This window comes from Eublepharis macularius, chromosome 12 (genome assembly GCF_028583425.1).
Source record: "Eublepharis macularius isolate TG4126 chromosome 12, MPM_Emac_v1.0, whole genome shotgun sequence".
NCBI lineage: Eukaryota > Metazoa > Chordata > Lepidosauria > Squamata > Eublepharidae > Eublepharis > Eublepharis macularius.
Genome location: NC_072801.1, coordinates 80,707,755 through 80,722,377, shown reverse-complemented (window position 1 = coordinate 80,722,377; position 14,623 = coordinate 80,707,755). Strand labels below are relative to the sequence as shown.

The window sequence follows — 14,623 nt, the reverse complement described above, 5'->3', positions numbered from 1 at the left end:
CAGAAGGAGTCGTAGAGATGATGGGAACTGCAGAAGTAGTCGTGGAAGTGGTGGGGACTGCAGAAGTAGTCGCTGAGATGATGGGAACTGGAGAAGTAGTCGTGGAAGTGGTGGGAACAGCAGACATAGTTGTGGAGATCATGGGAACTGGAGAAGTAGTCATGGAAGTGGTGGGGACTTCAGATTTAGTCGTCGAGGTGGTGGGGACAGCAGACGTAGTTGTGAAATTGGTGGGGACTGCTGAAGTAGTCGTGGAAGTGGTGGGGACTTCAGATTTAGTCGTCGAGGTGGTGGGGACAGCAGACGTAGTTGTGAAAGTGGTGGGGACTGTTGAAGTAGTCGTGAAAGTGGTGGAAACAGCAGACGTAGTCGTGGAACTGGTAGGGACTGGAGAAGTAGTTGTAGAGATGATTGGAACTGGAGAAATAGTCGTCGAGGTGGTGGGGACTGCTGAAGTAGTCGTGGAAGTGGTGGGGACTGCAGATGTAGTTGCGGAGATGATGGGAACTGGAGAGGTAGTCGTGGAAGTGGTGGAGACAGCAGACGTAGTTGTGGAGATGATGGGAACTGGAGACGTTGTCATGGAAGTGGTGGGGACTGCAGATTTAGTCGTCGAGCTGGTGGGGACAGCAGACGTAGTGGTGAAAGTGGTGGAGAATGTTGAAGTGGTCGTGGAAGTGGTGGGGACTGTAGATGTACTCGTGGAAATGGTGGGGACTGCAGAAGTAGTCGTGGAAGTGGTGGAAGCAGTAGACGTAGTCGGGGAAGTGGCAGGGACTGCAGAAGTAGTTGTGGAGATGATCGGAATAGGAGAAGTAGTCGTGGAAGTGGTGGAAACAGCAGACGTAGTCGTGGAAGTGGTAGGGACTGGAGAAGTAGTTGTAGAGATGATTGGAACTGGAGAAGTAGTCGTGGAAGTGGTGGAGACAGCAGACGTAGTTGTGGAGATGATGGGAATTGTAGAAGTAGTCTTGGAAGTGCTAGGGACTGCAGAAGTAGTCGTTGAGATGATGCTAACTGGAGCAATAGTCGTGGAGGTGGTGGGAACAGCAGACGTAGTCGTGGAAGTTGTAGGGACTGCAGAAGTAGTTGTCGAGATGATCAGAATGGGGGAAGTAGTCGTGGAAGTGTTGGGGACCGCAGACGTAGTTGTGGAAGTGGTGGGGATTGTAGATGTACTCATGGAGATGATGGGAACCGGAGAAGTAGTTGTGGAAGTGGTGGGGACAGCAGACGTAGTTGTGGAGATGATGGGAATTGGAGAAGTAGTCATTGAAGTGTTGGGGACTGCAGATTTAGTCGTCGAGGTGGTGGAGACAGCAGACGTAGTTGTGGAACTGGTGGGGACTGTAGATGTACTCATGGAGATGATGGGAACTGGAGAAGTAGTCGTGGAAGTGGTGGAAACAGCTGACGTAGTCGTGGAAGAGGTAGGGACTGCAGACGTAGTTGTGGAGATGATGGAAACTGCAGAAGTAGTCGTGGAAGTGCTGGGGACTGCAGAAGTAGTTGTTGAGATGATGGGAACTGGAGCAGTACTCGTGGAAGTGGTGGGAACAGCAGACATAGTCGTGGAAGTGGTAGGGACTGCAGATTTAGTCGTGGAAGTGGTGGGGACAGCAGACGTAGTTGTGAAAGTGGTGGGGACTGTTGAAGTAGTTGTGGAAGTGGTGGGTTCTGTAGATGTACTCGTGGAAGTGGTGGGGACTGCAGAAGTAGTTGTGGAAGTGGTGGGAACAGCAGACGTAGTCGCTGAAGTGGTAGGGACTGCAGAAGTAGTTGTGGAAGTGGACGGGACTTCAGAAGGAGTCGTAGAGATGATGGGAACTGCAGAAGTAGTCGTGGAAGTGGTGGGGACTGCAGAAGTAGTCGCTGAGATGATGGGAACTGGAGAAGTAGTCGTGGAAGTGGTGGGAACAGCAGACGTAGTCGTAGAAGTGGTAGGGACTGCAGATTTAGTCGTGGAAGTGGTGGGGACAGCAGACGTAGTTGTGAAAATGGTGGGGACTGTTGAAGTAGTTGTGGAAGTGGTGGGTTCTGTAGATGTACTCGTGGAAGTGTTGGGGACCGCAGACGTAGTTGTGGATGTGGTGGGGACAGCAGACGTAGTTGTGGAGATGATGGGAACTGGAGAAGTAGTCAAGGAAGTGGTGGGGACAGCAGACGTAGTTGTGGAGATGATGGGAATTGGAGAAGTAGTCTTGGAAGTGCTAGGGACTGCAGAAGCAGTCGTTGAGATGATGGTAACTGGAGCAATAGTCGTGGAGGTGGTGGGAACAGCAGACGTAGTCGTGGAAGTTGTAGGGACTGCAGAAGTAGTTGTCGAGATGATCAGAACGGGGGAAGTAGTCGTGGAAGTGTTGGGGACCGCAGACGTAGTTGTGGAGATGATGGGAATTGGAGAAGTAGTCACTGAAGTGTTGGGGACTGCAGATTTAGTCGTCGAGGTGGTGGAGACAGCAGACGTAGTTGTGGAAGTGGTGGGGACTGTAGATGTACTCATGGAGATGATGGGAACCGGAGAAGTAGTTGTGGAAGTGGTGGGGACATCAGACGTAGTTGTGGAGATGATGGGAATTGGAGAAGTAGTCATTGAAGTGTTGGGGACTGCAGATTTAGTCGTCGAGGTGGTGGAGTCAGCAGACGTAGTTGTGGAAGTGGTGGGGACTGTAGATGTACTCATGGAGATGATGGGAACTGGAGAAGTAGTCGTGGAAGTGGTGGAAACAGCTGACGTAGTCATGGAAGAGGTAGGGACTGCAGAAGTAGTTGTCGAGATGGTCGAAACGGGGGAAGTAGTCGAGAAAGTGGTGGGGACTGCAGACGTAGTTGTGGAAGTGGTGGGGACTGTAGAGGTAGTTGTGCAAGTGGTGGGGACTGTAGATGTACTCGTGGAGATGATGGGAACTGGAGAAGTAGTCGTGGAAGCAGTGGGCACAGTAGAAGTAGTCGTGGAAGTGGTGGGGACAGCAGACGTAGTTGTGGAGATGATGGGAACTGGAGAAGTACTCATGGAAGTGATGGGGACTGCAGATTTAGTCGTGGAAGTGGTGGGGACAACAGACGTAGTTGTGAAAGTGGTGGGGACTGTTGAAGTAGTCGTGGAAGTGATGGGGACTGCAGAATTAGTCAGGGAAGGGTTGGGAACAGCAGACATGGTCCTGGAAGTGGTGGGGACTACAGAAGTAGTTGTGGAGATGATCGGAATAAGAGAGGTAGTCGTGGAAGTGGTGGGGACTACAGAAGTAGTCCTAGAGATGATGGGAACTGGAGAAGTAGTCGTGGAAGTGGTGGGGACAGCAGAAGTAGTCGTTGAGATGATGGGAACTGGAGCAATAGTCGTGGAGGTGGTGGGAACAGCAGACGTAGTCGTGGAAGTTGTAGGGACTGCAGAAGTAGTTGTCGAGATGATCAGAACGGGGGAAGTAGTCGTGGAAGTGTTGGGGACCGCAGACGTAGTTGTGGAGATGATGGGAATTGGAGAAGTAGTCACTGAAGTGTTGGGGACTGCAGATTTAGTCGTCGAGGTGGTGGAGACAGCAGACGTAGTTGTGGAAGTGGTGGGGACTGTAGATGTACTCATGGAGATGATGGGAACCGGAGAAGTAGTTGTGGAAGTGGTGGGGACATCAGACGTAGTTGTGGAGATGATGGGAATTGGAGAAGTAGTCATTGAAGTGTTGGGGACTGCAGATTTAGTCGTCGAGGTGGTGGAGTCAGCAGACGTAGTTGTGGAAGTGGTGGGGACTGTAGATGTACTCATGGAGATGATGGGAACTGGAGAAGTAGTCGTGGAAGTGGTGGAAACAGCTGACGTAGTCATGGAAGAGGTAGGGACTGCAGAAGTAGTTGTCGAGATGGTCGAAACGGGGGAAGTAGTCGAGAAAGTGGTGGGGACTGCAGACGTAGTTGTGGAAGTGGTGGGGACTGTAGAGGTAGTTGTGCAAGTGGTGGGGACTGTAGATGTACTCGTGGAGATGATGGGAACTGGAGAAGTAGTCGTGGAAGCAGTGGGCACAGTAGAAGTAGTCCTGGAAGTGGTGGGGACAGCAGACGTAGTTGTGGAGATGATGGGAACTGGAGAAGTAGTCATGGAAGTGATGGGGACTGCAGATTTAGTCGTGGAAGTGGTGGGGACAACAGACGTAGTTGTGAAAGTGGTGGGGACTGTTGAAGTAGTCGTGGAAGTGATGGGGACTGCAGAATTAGTCAGGGAAGGGTTGGGAACAGCAGACATGGTCCTGGAAGTGGTGGGGACTACAGAAGTAGTTGTGGAGATGATCGGAATAAGAGAGGTAGTCGTGGAAGTGGTGGGGACTACAGAAGTAGTCCTAGAGATGATGGGAACTGGAGAAGTAGTCGTGGAAGTGGTGGGGACAGCAGAAGTAGTCGTTGAGATGATGGGAACTGGAGAAGTAGTCATGGAAGTGGTAGGGACTGCAGATTTAGTCGTGGAAGTGGTGGGGACAGGAGACGTAGTTATGGAAGTGTTGGGGACTGTAGAGACAGTCGTGGAAGTGGTGGGGACTATAGATGTGCTTGCGGAAGTGGTGGGGACTGCAGAAGTAGTCGTGGAAGTGGTGGAAACAGCTGACGTAGTCGTGGAAGAGGTAGGGACTGCAGAAGTAGTTGTCGAGATGGTCGAAACGGAGGAAGTAGTCGTGGAAGAGGTGGAAGCAGTAGACGTAGTCGGGGAAGTGGCAGGGACTGCAGAAGTAGTTGTGGAGATGATCGGAATAGGAGAAGTAGTCGTGGAAGTGGTGGAAACAGCAGACGTAGTCGTGGAAGTGGTAGGGACCGGAGAAGTAGTTGTAGAGATGATTGGAACTGGAGAAGTAGTCGTGGAAGTGGTGGAGACAGCAGACGTAGTTGTGGAGATGATGGGAATTGTAGAAGTAGTCTTGGAAGTGCTAGGGACTGCAGAAGTAGTCGTTGAGATGATGCTAACTGGAGCAATAGTCGTGGAGGTGGTGGGAACAGCAGACGTAGTCGTGGAAGTTGTAGGGACTGCAGAAGTAGTTGTCGAGATGATCAGAATGGGGGAAGTAGTCGTGGAAGTGTTGGGGACCGCAGACGTAGTTGTGGAAGTGGTGGGGATTGTAGATGTACTCATGGAGATGATGGGAACCGGAGAAGTAGTTGTGGAAGTGGTGGGGACAGCAGACGTAGTTGTGGAGATGATGGGAATTGGAGAAGTAGTCATTGAAGTGTTGGGGACTGCAGATTTAGTCGTCGAGGTGGTGGAGACAGCAGACGTAGTTGTGGAACTGGTGGGGACTGTAGATGTACTCATGGAGATGATGGGAACTGGAGAAGTAGTCGTGGAAGTGGTGGAAACAGCTGACGTAGTCGTGGAAGAGGTAGGGACTGCAGACGTAGTTGTGGAGATGATGGAAACTGGAGAAGTAGTCGTGGAAGTGCTGGGGACTGCAGAAGTAGTTGTTGAGATGATGGGAACTGGAGCAGTACTCGTGGAAGTGGTGGGAACAGCAGACATAGTCGTGGAAGTGGTAGGGACTGCAGATTTAGTCGTGGAAGTGGTGGGGACAGCAGACGTAGTTGTGAAAGTGGTGGGGACTGTTGAAGTAGTTGTGGAAGTGGTGGGTTCTGTAGATGTACTCGTGGAAGTGGTGGGGACTGCAGAAGTAGTTGTGGAAGTGGTGGGAACAGCAGACGTAGTCGCTGAAGTGGTAGGGACTGCAGAAGTAGTTGTGGAAGTGGACGGGACTTCAGAAGGAGTCGTAGAGATGATGGGAACTGCAGAAGTAGTCGTGGAAGTGGTGGGGACTGCAGAAGTAGTCGCTGAGATGATGGGAACTGGAGAAGTAGTCGTGGAAGTGGTGGGAACAGCAGACGTAGTCGTAGAAGTGGTAGGGACTGCAGATTTAGTCGTGGAAGTGGTGGGGACAGCAGACGTAGTTGTGAAAATGGTGGGGACTGTTGAAGTAGTTGTGGAAGTGGTGGGTTCTGTAGATGTACTCGTGGAAGTGTTGGGGACCGCAGACGTAGTTGTGGATGTGGTGGGGACAGCAGACGTAGTTGTGGAGATGATGGGAACTGGAGAAGTAGTCGAGGAAGTGGTGGGGACAGCAGACGTAGTTGTGGAGATGATGGGAATTGGAGAAGTAGTCTTGGAAGTGCTAGGGACTGCAGAAGCAGTCGTTGAGATGATGGTAACTGGAGCAATAGTCGTGGAGGTGGTGGGAACAGCAGACGTAGTCGTGGAAGTTGTAGGGACTGCAGAAGTAGTTGTCGAGATGATCAGAACGGGGGAAGTAGTCGTGGAAGTGTTGGGGACCGCAGACGTAGTTGTGGAGATGATGGGAATTGGAGAAGTAGTCACTGAAGTGTTGGGGACTGCAGATTTAGTCGTCGAGGTGGTGGAGACAGCAGACGTAGTTGTGGAAGTGGTGGGGACTGTAGATGTACTCATGGAGATGATGGGAACCGGAGAAGTAGTTGTGGAAGTGGTGGGGACATCAGACGTAGTTGTGGAGATGATGGGAATTGGAGAAGTAGTCATTGAAGTGTTGGGGACTGCAGATTTAGTCGTCGAGGTGGTGGAGTCAGCAGACGTAGTTGTGGAAGTGGTGGGGACTGTAGATGTACTCATGGAGATGATGGGAACTGGAGAAGTAGTCGTGGAAGTGGTGGAAACAGCTGACGTAGTCATGGAAGAGGTAGGGACTGCAGAAGTAGTTGTCGAGATGGTCGAAACGGGGGAAGTAGTCGAGAAAGTGGTGGGGACTGCAGACGTAGTTGTGGAAGTGGTGGGGACTGTAGAGGTAGTTGTGCAAGTGGTGGGGACTGTAGATGTACTCGTGGAGATGATGGGAACTGGAGAAGTAGTCGTGGAAGCAGTGGGCACAGTAGAAGTAGTCGTGGAAGTGGTGGGGACAGCAGACGTAGTTGTGGAGATGATGGGAACTGGAGAAGTAGTCATGGAAGTGATGGGGACTGCAGATTTAGTCGTGGAAGTGGTGGGGACAACAGACGTAGTTGTGAAAGTGGTGGGGACTGTTGAAGTAGTCGTGGAAGTGATGGGGACTGCAGAATTAGTCAGGGAAGGGTTGGGAACAGCAGACATGGTCCTGGAAGTGGTGGGGACTACAGAAGTAGTTGTGGAGATGATCGGAATAAGAGAGGTAGTCGTGGAAGTGGTGGGGACTACAGAAGTAGTCCTAGAGATGATGGGAACTGGAGAAGTAGTCGTGGAAGTGGTGGGGACAGCAGAAGTAGTCGTTGAGATGATGGGAACTGGAGAAGTAGTCATGGAAGTGGTAGGGACTGCAGATGTAGTCGTGGAAGTGGTGGGGAAAGGAGACGTAGTTATGGAAGTGCTGGGGACTGTAGAGACAGTCGTGGAAGTGGTGGGGACTATAGATGTGCTTGCGGAAGTGGTGGGGACTGCAGAAGTAGTCGTGGAAGTGGTGGAAACAGCTGACGTAGTCGTGGAAGAGGTAGGGACTGCATACGTAGTTGTGTAAGTGGTGGGGACTGTAGAGGTAGTTGTGCAAGTGGTGGGGACTGTAGATGTACTCGTGGAGATGATGGGAACTGGAGAAGTAGTCGTGGAAGTGGTGCGAACAGCAGACGTAGTCGTTGAAGTGGTAGGGACTGCAGACTTAGTTGTGGAGATGATGAAAACTGGAGAAGTAGTCGTGGAAGTGCTGGGGACTGCAGAAGTAGTTGTTGAGATGATGGGAACGGGAGCAGTACTCGTGAAAGTGGTGGGAACAGCAGACATAGTCGTGGAAGTGCTAGGGACTGCAGAAGTAGTCGTTGAGATGATGGGAACTGGAGCAGTAGTTGTGGAAGTGGTGGGAACAGCAGACGTAGTCATGGAAGAGGTAGGGAATGCAGAAGTAGTTGTTGAGATGGTCGAAACGGGGGAAGTAGTCGAGGTAGTGGTGGGGACTGCAGACGTAGTTGTGGAAGTGGTGGGGACTGTAGAGGTAGTTGTGCAAGTGGTGGGGACTGTAGATGTACTCGTGGAGATGATGGGAACTGGAGAAGTACTTGTGGAAGTGGTGGGAAGAGCAGACGTAGTCGTTGAAGTGGTAGGGACTGCAGACGTAGTTGTGGAGATGATGGAAACTGGAGAAGTAGTCGTGGAAGTGCTGGGGACTGCAGAAGTAGTTGTTGAGATGATGGGAACGGGAGCAGTACTCGTGAAAGTGGTGGGAACAGCAGACATAGTCGTGGAAGTGCTAGGGACTGCAGAAGTAGTCGTTGAGATGATGGGAACTGGAGCAGTACTCGTGGAAGTGGTGGGAACAGCAGACATAGTCGTGCAAGTGGTAGGGACTGCAGATTTAGTCGTGGAAGTGGTGGGGACAGCAGACGTAGTTGTGGAGATGATGGGAATTGGAGAAGTAGTCATTGAAGTGTTGGGGACTGCAGATTTAGTCGTCGAGGTGGTGGAGTCAGCAGACGTAGTTGTGGAAGTGGTGGGGACTGTAGATGTACTCATGGAGATGATGGGAACTGGAGAAGTAGTCGTGGAAGTGGTGGAAACAGCTGACGTAGTCATGGAAGAGGTAGGGACTGCAGAAGTAGTTGTCGAGATGGTCGAAACGGGGGAAGTAGTCGAGAAAGTGGTGGGGACTGCAGACGTAGTTGTGGAAGTGGTGGGGACTGTAGAGGTAGTTGTGCAAGTGGTGGGGACTGTAGATGTACTCGTGGAGATGATGGGAACTGGAGAAGTAGTCGTGGAAGCAGTGGGCACAGTAGAAGTAGTCGTGGAAGTGGTGGGGACAGCAGACGTAGTTGTGGAGATGATGGGAACTGGAGAAGTAGTCATGGAAGTGATGGGGACTGCAGATTTAGTCGTGGAAGTGGTGGGGACAACAGACGTAGTTGTGAAAGTGGTGGGGACTGTTGAAGTAGTCGTGGAAGTGATGGGGACTGCAGAATTAGTCAGGGAAGGGTTGGGAACAGCAGACATGGTCCTGGAAGTGGTGGGGACTACAGAAGTAGTTGTGGAGATGATCGGAATAAGAGAGGTAGTCGTGGAAGTGGTGGGGACTACAGAAGTAGTCCTAGAGATGATGGGAACTGGAGAAGTAGTCGTGGAAGTGGTGGGGACAGCAGAAGTAGTCGTTGAGATGATGGGAACTGGAGAAGTAGTCATGGAAGTGGTAGGGACTGCAGATGTAGTCGTGGAAGTGGTGGGGAAAGGAGACGTAGTTATGGAAGTGCTGGGGACTGTAGAGACAGTCGTGGAAGTGGTGGGGACTATAGATGTGCTTGCGGAAGTGGTGGGGACTGCAGAAGTAGTCGTGGAAGTGGTGGAAACAGCTGACGTAGTCGTGGAAGAGGTAGGGACTGCATACGTAGTTGTGTAAGTGGTGGGGACTGTAGAGGTAGTTGTGCAAGTGGTGGGGACTGTAGATGTACTCGTGGAGATGATGGGAACTGGAGAAGTAGTCGTGGAAGTGGTGCGAACAGCAGACGTAGTCGTTGAAGTGGTAGGGACTGCAGACTTAGTTGTGGAGATGATGAAAACTGGAGAAGTAGTCGTGGAAGTGCTGGGGACTGCAGAAGTAGTTGTTGAGATGATGGGAACGGGAGCAGTACTCGTGAAAGTGGTGGGAACAGCAGACATAGTCGTGGAAGTGCTAGGGACTGCAGAAGTAGTCGTTGAGATGATGGGAACTGGAGCAGTAGTTGTGGAAGTGGTGGGAACAGCAGACGTAGTCATGGAAGAGGTAGGGAATGCAGAAGTAGTTGTTGAGATGGTCGAAACGGGGGAAGTAGTCGAGGTAGTGGTGGGGACTGCAGACGTAGTTGTGGAAGTGGTGGGGACTGTAGAGGTAGTTGTGCAAGTGGTGGGGACTGTAGATGTACTCGTGGAGATGATGGGAACTGGAGAAGTACTTGTGGAAGTGGTGGGAAGAGCAGACGTAGTCGTTGAAGTGGTAGGGACTGCAGACGTAGTTGTGGAGATGATGGAAACTGGAGAAGTAGTCGTGGAAGTGCTGGGGACTGCAGAAGTAGTTGTTGAGATGATGGGAACGGGAGCAGTACTCGTGAAAGTGGTGGGAACAGCAGACATAGTCGTGGAAGTGCTAGGGACTGCAGAAGTAGTCGTTGAGATGATGGGAACTGGAGCAGTACTCGTGGAAGTGGTGGGAACAGCAGACATAGTCGTGCAAGTGGTAGGGACTGCAGATTTAGTCGTGGAAGTGGTGGGGACAGCAGACGTAGTTGTGAAAGTGGTGTGGACTGTTGAAGTAGTTGTGGAAGTGGTGGGTTCGGTAGATGTACTTGTGGAAGTGGTGGGGACTGCAGAAGTAGTTGTGGAAGTGGTGGGAACAGCAGACGTAGTCGCTGAAGTGGTAGGGACTGCAGAAGTAGTCGTGGAAGTGGACGGGACTTCAGAAGGAGTCGTAGAGATGATGGGAACTGCAGAAGTAATCGTGGAAGTGGTGGGGACTGCAGAAGTAGTCGTTGAGATGATGGGAACTGGAGAAGTAGTCGTAGAAGTGGTGGGGACAGCAGACGTAGTTTTGGAGATCATGGGAACTGGAGAAGTAGTCGAGGAAATGGTGGGGACAGCAGACGTAGTTGTGGAGATGATGGGAATTGTAGAAGTAGTCTTGGAAGTGCTAGGGACTGCAGAAGTAGTCGTTGAGATGATGCTAACTGGAGCAATAGTCGTGGAGGTGGTGGGAACAGCAGACGTAGTCGTGGAAGTTGTAGGGACTGCAGAAGTAGTTGTCGAGATGATCAGAATGGGGGAAGTAGTCGTGGAAGTGTTGGGGACCGCAGACGTAGTTGTGGAAGTGGTGGGGATTGTAGATGTACTCATGGAGATGATGGGAACCGGAGAAGTAGTTGTGGAAGTGGTGGGGACAGCAGACGTAGTTGTGGAGATGATGGGAATTGGAGAAGTAGTCATTGAAGTGTTGGGGACTGCAGATTTAGTCGTCGAGGTGGTGGAGACAGCAGACGTAGTTGTGGAAGTAGTGGGGACTGTAGGTGTACTCATGGAGATGATGGGAACTGGCGAAGTAGTCGTGGAAGTGGTGGAAACAGCTGATGTAGTCGTGGAAGAGGTAGGGACTGCAGAAGTAGTTGTCGAGATGGTCGAAACGGGGGAAGTAGTCGAGGAAGTGGTGGGGTCTGCAGACGTAGTTGTGGAAGTGGTGGGGACTGTAGAGGTAGTTGTGCAAGTGGTGGGGACTGTAGATGTACTCGTGGAGATGATGGGAACTGGAGAAGTACTTGTGGAAGTGGTGGGAACAGCAGACGTAGTCGTTGAAGTGGTAGCGACTGCAGACGTAGTTGTGGAGATGATGGAAACTGGAGAAGTAGTCGTGGAAGTGCTGGGGACTGCAGAAGTAGTTGTTGAGATATTGGGAACTGGAGCAGTACTAGTGGAAGTGGTGGGAACAGCAGACATAGTCGTGGAAGTGGTAGGCACTGCAGATTTAGTCGTGGAAGTGGTGGGGACAGCAGACGTAGTTGTGAAAGTGGTGGGGACTGTTGAAGTAGTTGTGGAAGTGGTGGGTTCTGTAGATGTACTCGTGGAAGTGGTGGGGACTGCAGAAGTAGTCGTGGAAGTGGTGGAAACAGGAGACGTAGTCGTGGAAGTGGTAGGGACTGCAGATTTAGTCGTGGAATTGGTGGGGACAGCAGACGTAGTTGTGAAAGTGGTGGGGACTGTTGAAGTAGTTGTGGAAGTGGTGGGTTCTGTAGATGTACTCGTGGAAGTGTTGGGGACCGCAGACGTAGTTGTGAAAGTGGTGGGGACTGTAGAGGTAGTTGTGCAAGTGGTGGGGACTGTAGATGTACTCGTGGAGATGATGGGAACTGGAGAAGTAGTCGTGGAAGCAGTGGGCACAGTAGAAGTAGTCGTGGAAGTGGTGGGGACAGCAGACGTAGTTGTGGAGATGATGGGAACTGGAGAAGTAGTCATGGAAGTGATGGGGACTGCAGATTTAGTCGTGGAAGTGGTGGGGACAACAGACGTAGTTGTGAAAGTGGTGGGGACTGTTGAAGTAGTCGTGGAAGTGATGGGGACTGCAGAATTAGTCAGGGAAGGGTTGGGAACAGCAGACATGGTCCTGGAAGTGGTGGGGACTACAGAAGTAGTTGTGGAGATGATCGGAATAAGAGAGGTAGTCGTGGAAGTGGTGGGGACTACAGAAGTAGTCCTAGAGATGATGGGAACTGGAGAAGTAGTCGTGGAAGTGGTGGGGACAGCAGAAGTAGTCGTTGAGATGATGGGAACTGGAGAAGTAGTCATGGAAGTGGTAGGGACTGCAGATGTAGTCGTGGAAGTGGTGGGGAAAGGAGACGTAGTTATGGAAGTGCTGGGGACTGTAGAGACAGTCGTGGAAGTGGTGGGGACTATAGATGTGCTTGTGGAAGTGGTGGGGACTGCAGAAGTAGTCGTGGAAGTGGTGGAAACAGCTGACGTAGTCGTGGAAGAGGTAGGGACTGCATACGTAGTTGTGTAAGTGGTGGGGACTGTAGAGGTAGTTGTGCAAGTGGTGGGGACTGTAGATGTACTCGTGGAGATGATGGGAACTGGAGAAGTAGTCGTGGAAGTGGTGCGAACAGCAGACGTAGTCGTTGAAGTGGTAGGGACTGCAGACTTAGTTGTGGAGATGATGAAAACTGGAGAAGTAGTCGTGGAAGTGCTGGGGACTGCAGAAGTAGTTGTTGAGATGATGGGAACGGGAGCAGTACTCGTGAAAGTGGTGGGAACAGCAGACATAGTCGTGGAAGTGCTAGGGACTGCAGAAGTAGTCGTTGAGATGATGGGAACTGGAGCAGTAGTTGTGGAAGTGGTGGGAACAGCAGACGTAGTCATGGAAGAGGTAGGGAATGCAGAAGTAGTTGTTGAGATGGTCGAAACGGGGGAAGTAGTCGAGGTAGTGGTGGGGACTGCAGACGTAGTTGTGGAAGTGGTGGGGACTGTAGAGGTAGTTGTGCAAGTGGTGGGGACTGTAGATGTACTCGTGGAGATGATGGGAACTGGAGAAGTACTTGTGGAAGTGGTGGGAAGAGCAGACGTAGTCGTTGAAGTGGTAGGGACTGCAGACGTAGTTGTGGAGATGATGGAAACTGGAGAAGTAGTCGTGGAAGTGCTGGGGACTGCAGAAGTAGTTGTTGAGATGATGGGAACGGGAGCAGTACTCGTGAAAGTGGTGGGAACAGCAGACATAGTCGTGGAAGTGCTAGGGACTGCAGAAGTAGTCGTTGAGATGATGGGAACTGGAGCAGTACTCGTGGAAGTGGTGGGAACAGCAGACATAGTCGTGCAAGTGGTAGGGACTGCAGATTTAGTCGTGGAAGTGGTGGGGACAGCAGACGTAGTTGTGAAAGTGGTGGGGACTGTTGAAGTAGTTGTGGAAGTGGTGGGTTCGGTAGATGTACTTGTGGAAGTGGTGGGGACTGCAGAAGTAGTTGTGGAAGTGGTGGGAACAGCAGACGTAGTCGCTGAAGTGGTAGGGACTGCAGAAGTAGTCGTGGAAGTGGACGGGACTTCAGAAGGAGTCGTAGAGATGATGGGAACTGCAGAAGTAATCGTGGAAGTGGTGGGGACTGCAGAAGTAGTCGTTGAGATGATGGGAACTGGAGAAGTAGTCGTAGAAGTGGTGGGGACAGCAGACGTAGTTTTGGAGATCATGGGAACTGGAGAAGTAGTCGAGGAAATGGTGGGGACAGCAGACGTAGTTGTGGAGATGATGGGAATTGTAGAAGTAGTCTTGGAAGTGCTAGGGACTGCAGAAGTAGTCGTTGAGATGATGCTAACTGGAGCAATAGTCGTGGAGGTGGTGGGAACAGCAGACGTAGTCGTGGAAGTTGTAGGGACTGCAGAAGTAGTTGTCGAGATGATCAGAATGGGGGAAGTAGTCGTGGAAGTGTTGGGGACCGCAGACGTAGTTGTGGAAGTGGTGGGGATTGTAGATGTACTCATGGAGATGATGGGAACCGGAGAAGTAGTTGTGGAAGTGGTGGGGACAGCAGACGTAGTTGTGGAGATGATGGGAATTGGAGAAGTAGTCATTGAAGTGTTGGGGACTGCAGATTTAGTCGTCGAGGTGGTGGAGACAGCAGACGTAGTTGTGGAAGTAGTGGGGACTGTAGGTGTACTCATGGAGATGATGGGAACTGGCGAAGTAGTCGTGGAAGTGGTGGAAACAGCTGATGTAGTCGTGGAAGAGGTAGGGACTGCAGAAGTAGTTGTCGAGATGGTCGAAACGGGGGAAGTAGTCGAGGAAGTGGTGGGGTCTGCAGACGTAGTTGTGGAAGTGGTGGGGACTGTAGAGGTAGTTGTGCAAGTGGTGGGGACTGTAGATGTACTCGTGGAGATGATGGGAACTGGAGAAGTACTTGTGGAAGTGGTGGGAACAGCAGACGTAGTCGTTGAAGTGGTAGCGACTGCAGACGTAGTTGTGGAGATGATGGAAACTGGAGAAGTAGTCGTGGAAGTGCTGGGGACTGCAGAAGTAGTTGTTGAGATATTGGGAACTGGAGCAGTACTAGTGGAAGTGGTGGGAACAGCAGACATAGTCGTGGAAGTGGTAGGCACTGCAGATTTAGTCGTGGAAGTGGTGGGGACAGCAGACGTAGTTGTGAAAGTGGTGGGGACTGTTGAAGTAGTTGT

General features: G+C 51.4%; 2 protein-coding genes across 2 annotated transcripts; both read right to left on the bottom strand.

The window, feature by feature from the left end:
* Positions 1 to 2,035: 2,035 nt before the first annotated feature.
* LOC129338349 (mucin-2-like) lies at positions 2,036 to 2,978 on the bottom strand (the record flags this gene model as incomplete). The annotated part of the gene is made up of 1 exon (XM_054992499.1): positions 2,036 to 2,978. A coding segment is annotated over exon 1 (708 nt), but the record flags the coding sequence as incomplete, so codon positions are not given.
* Positions 2,979 to 4,445: 1,467 nt separating this feature from the next.
* On the bottom strand, positions 4,446 to 14,587 carry LOC129340033 (mucin-2-like). Its single transcript, XM_054994577.1, has 3 exons — positions 14,350 to 14,587; positions 13,581 to 14,247; positions 4,446 to 4,557 (listed from the first exon to the last, which is right to left on the bottom strand). Exons 1-3 carry the CDS (start codon positions 14,525 to 14,527, stop codon positions 4,446 to 4,448), a joined length of 957 nt encoding a protein of 318 aa, XP_054850552.1. The 5' UTR covers positions 14,528 to 14,587.
* Positions 14,588 to 14,623: the final 36 nt, after the last annotated feature.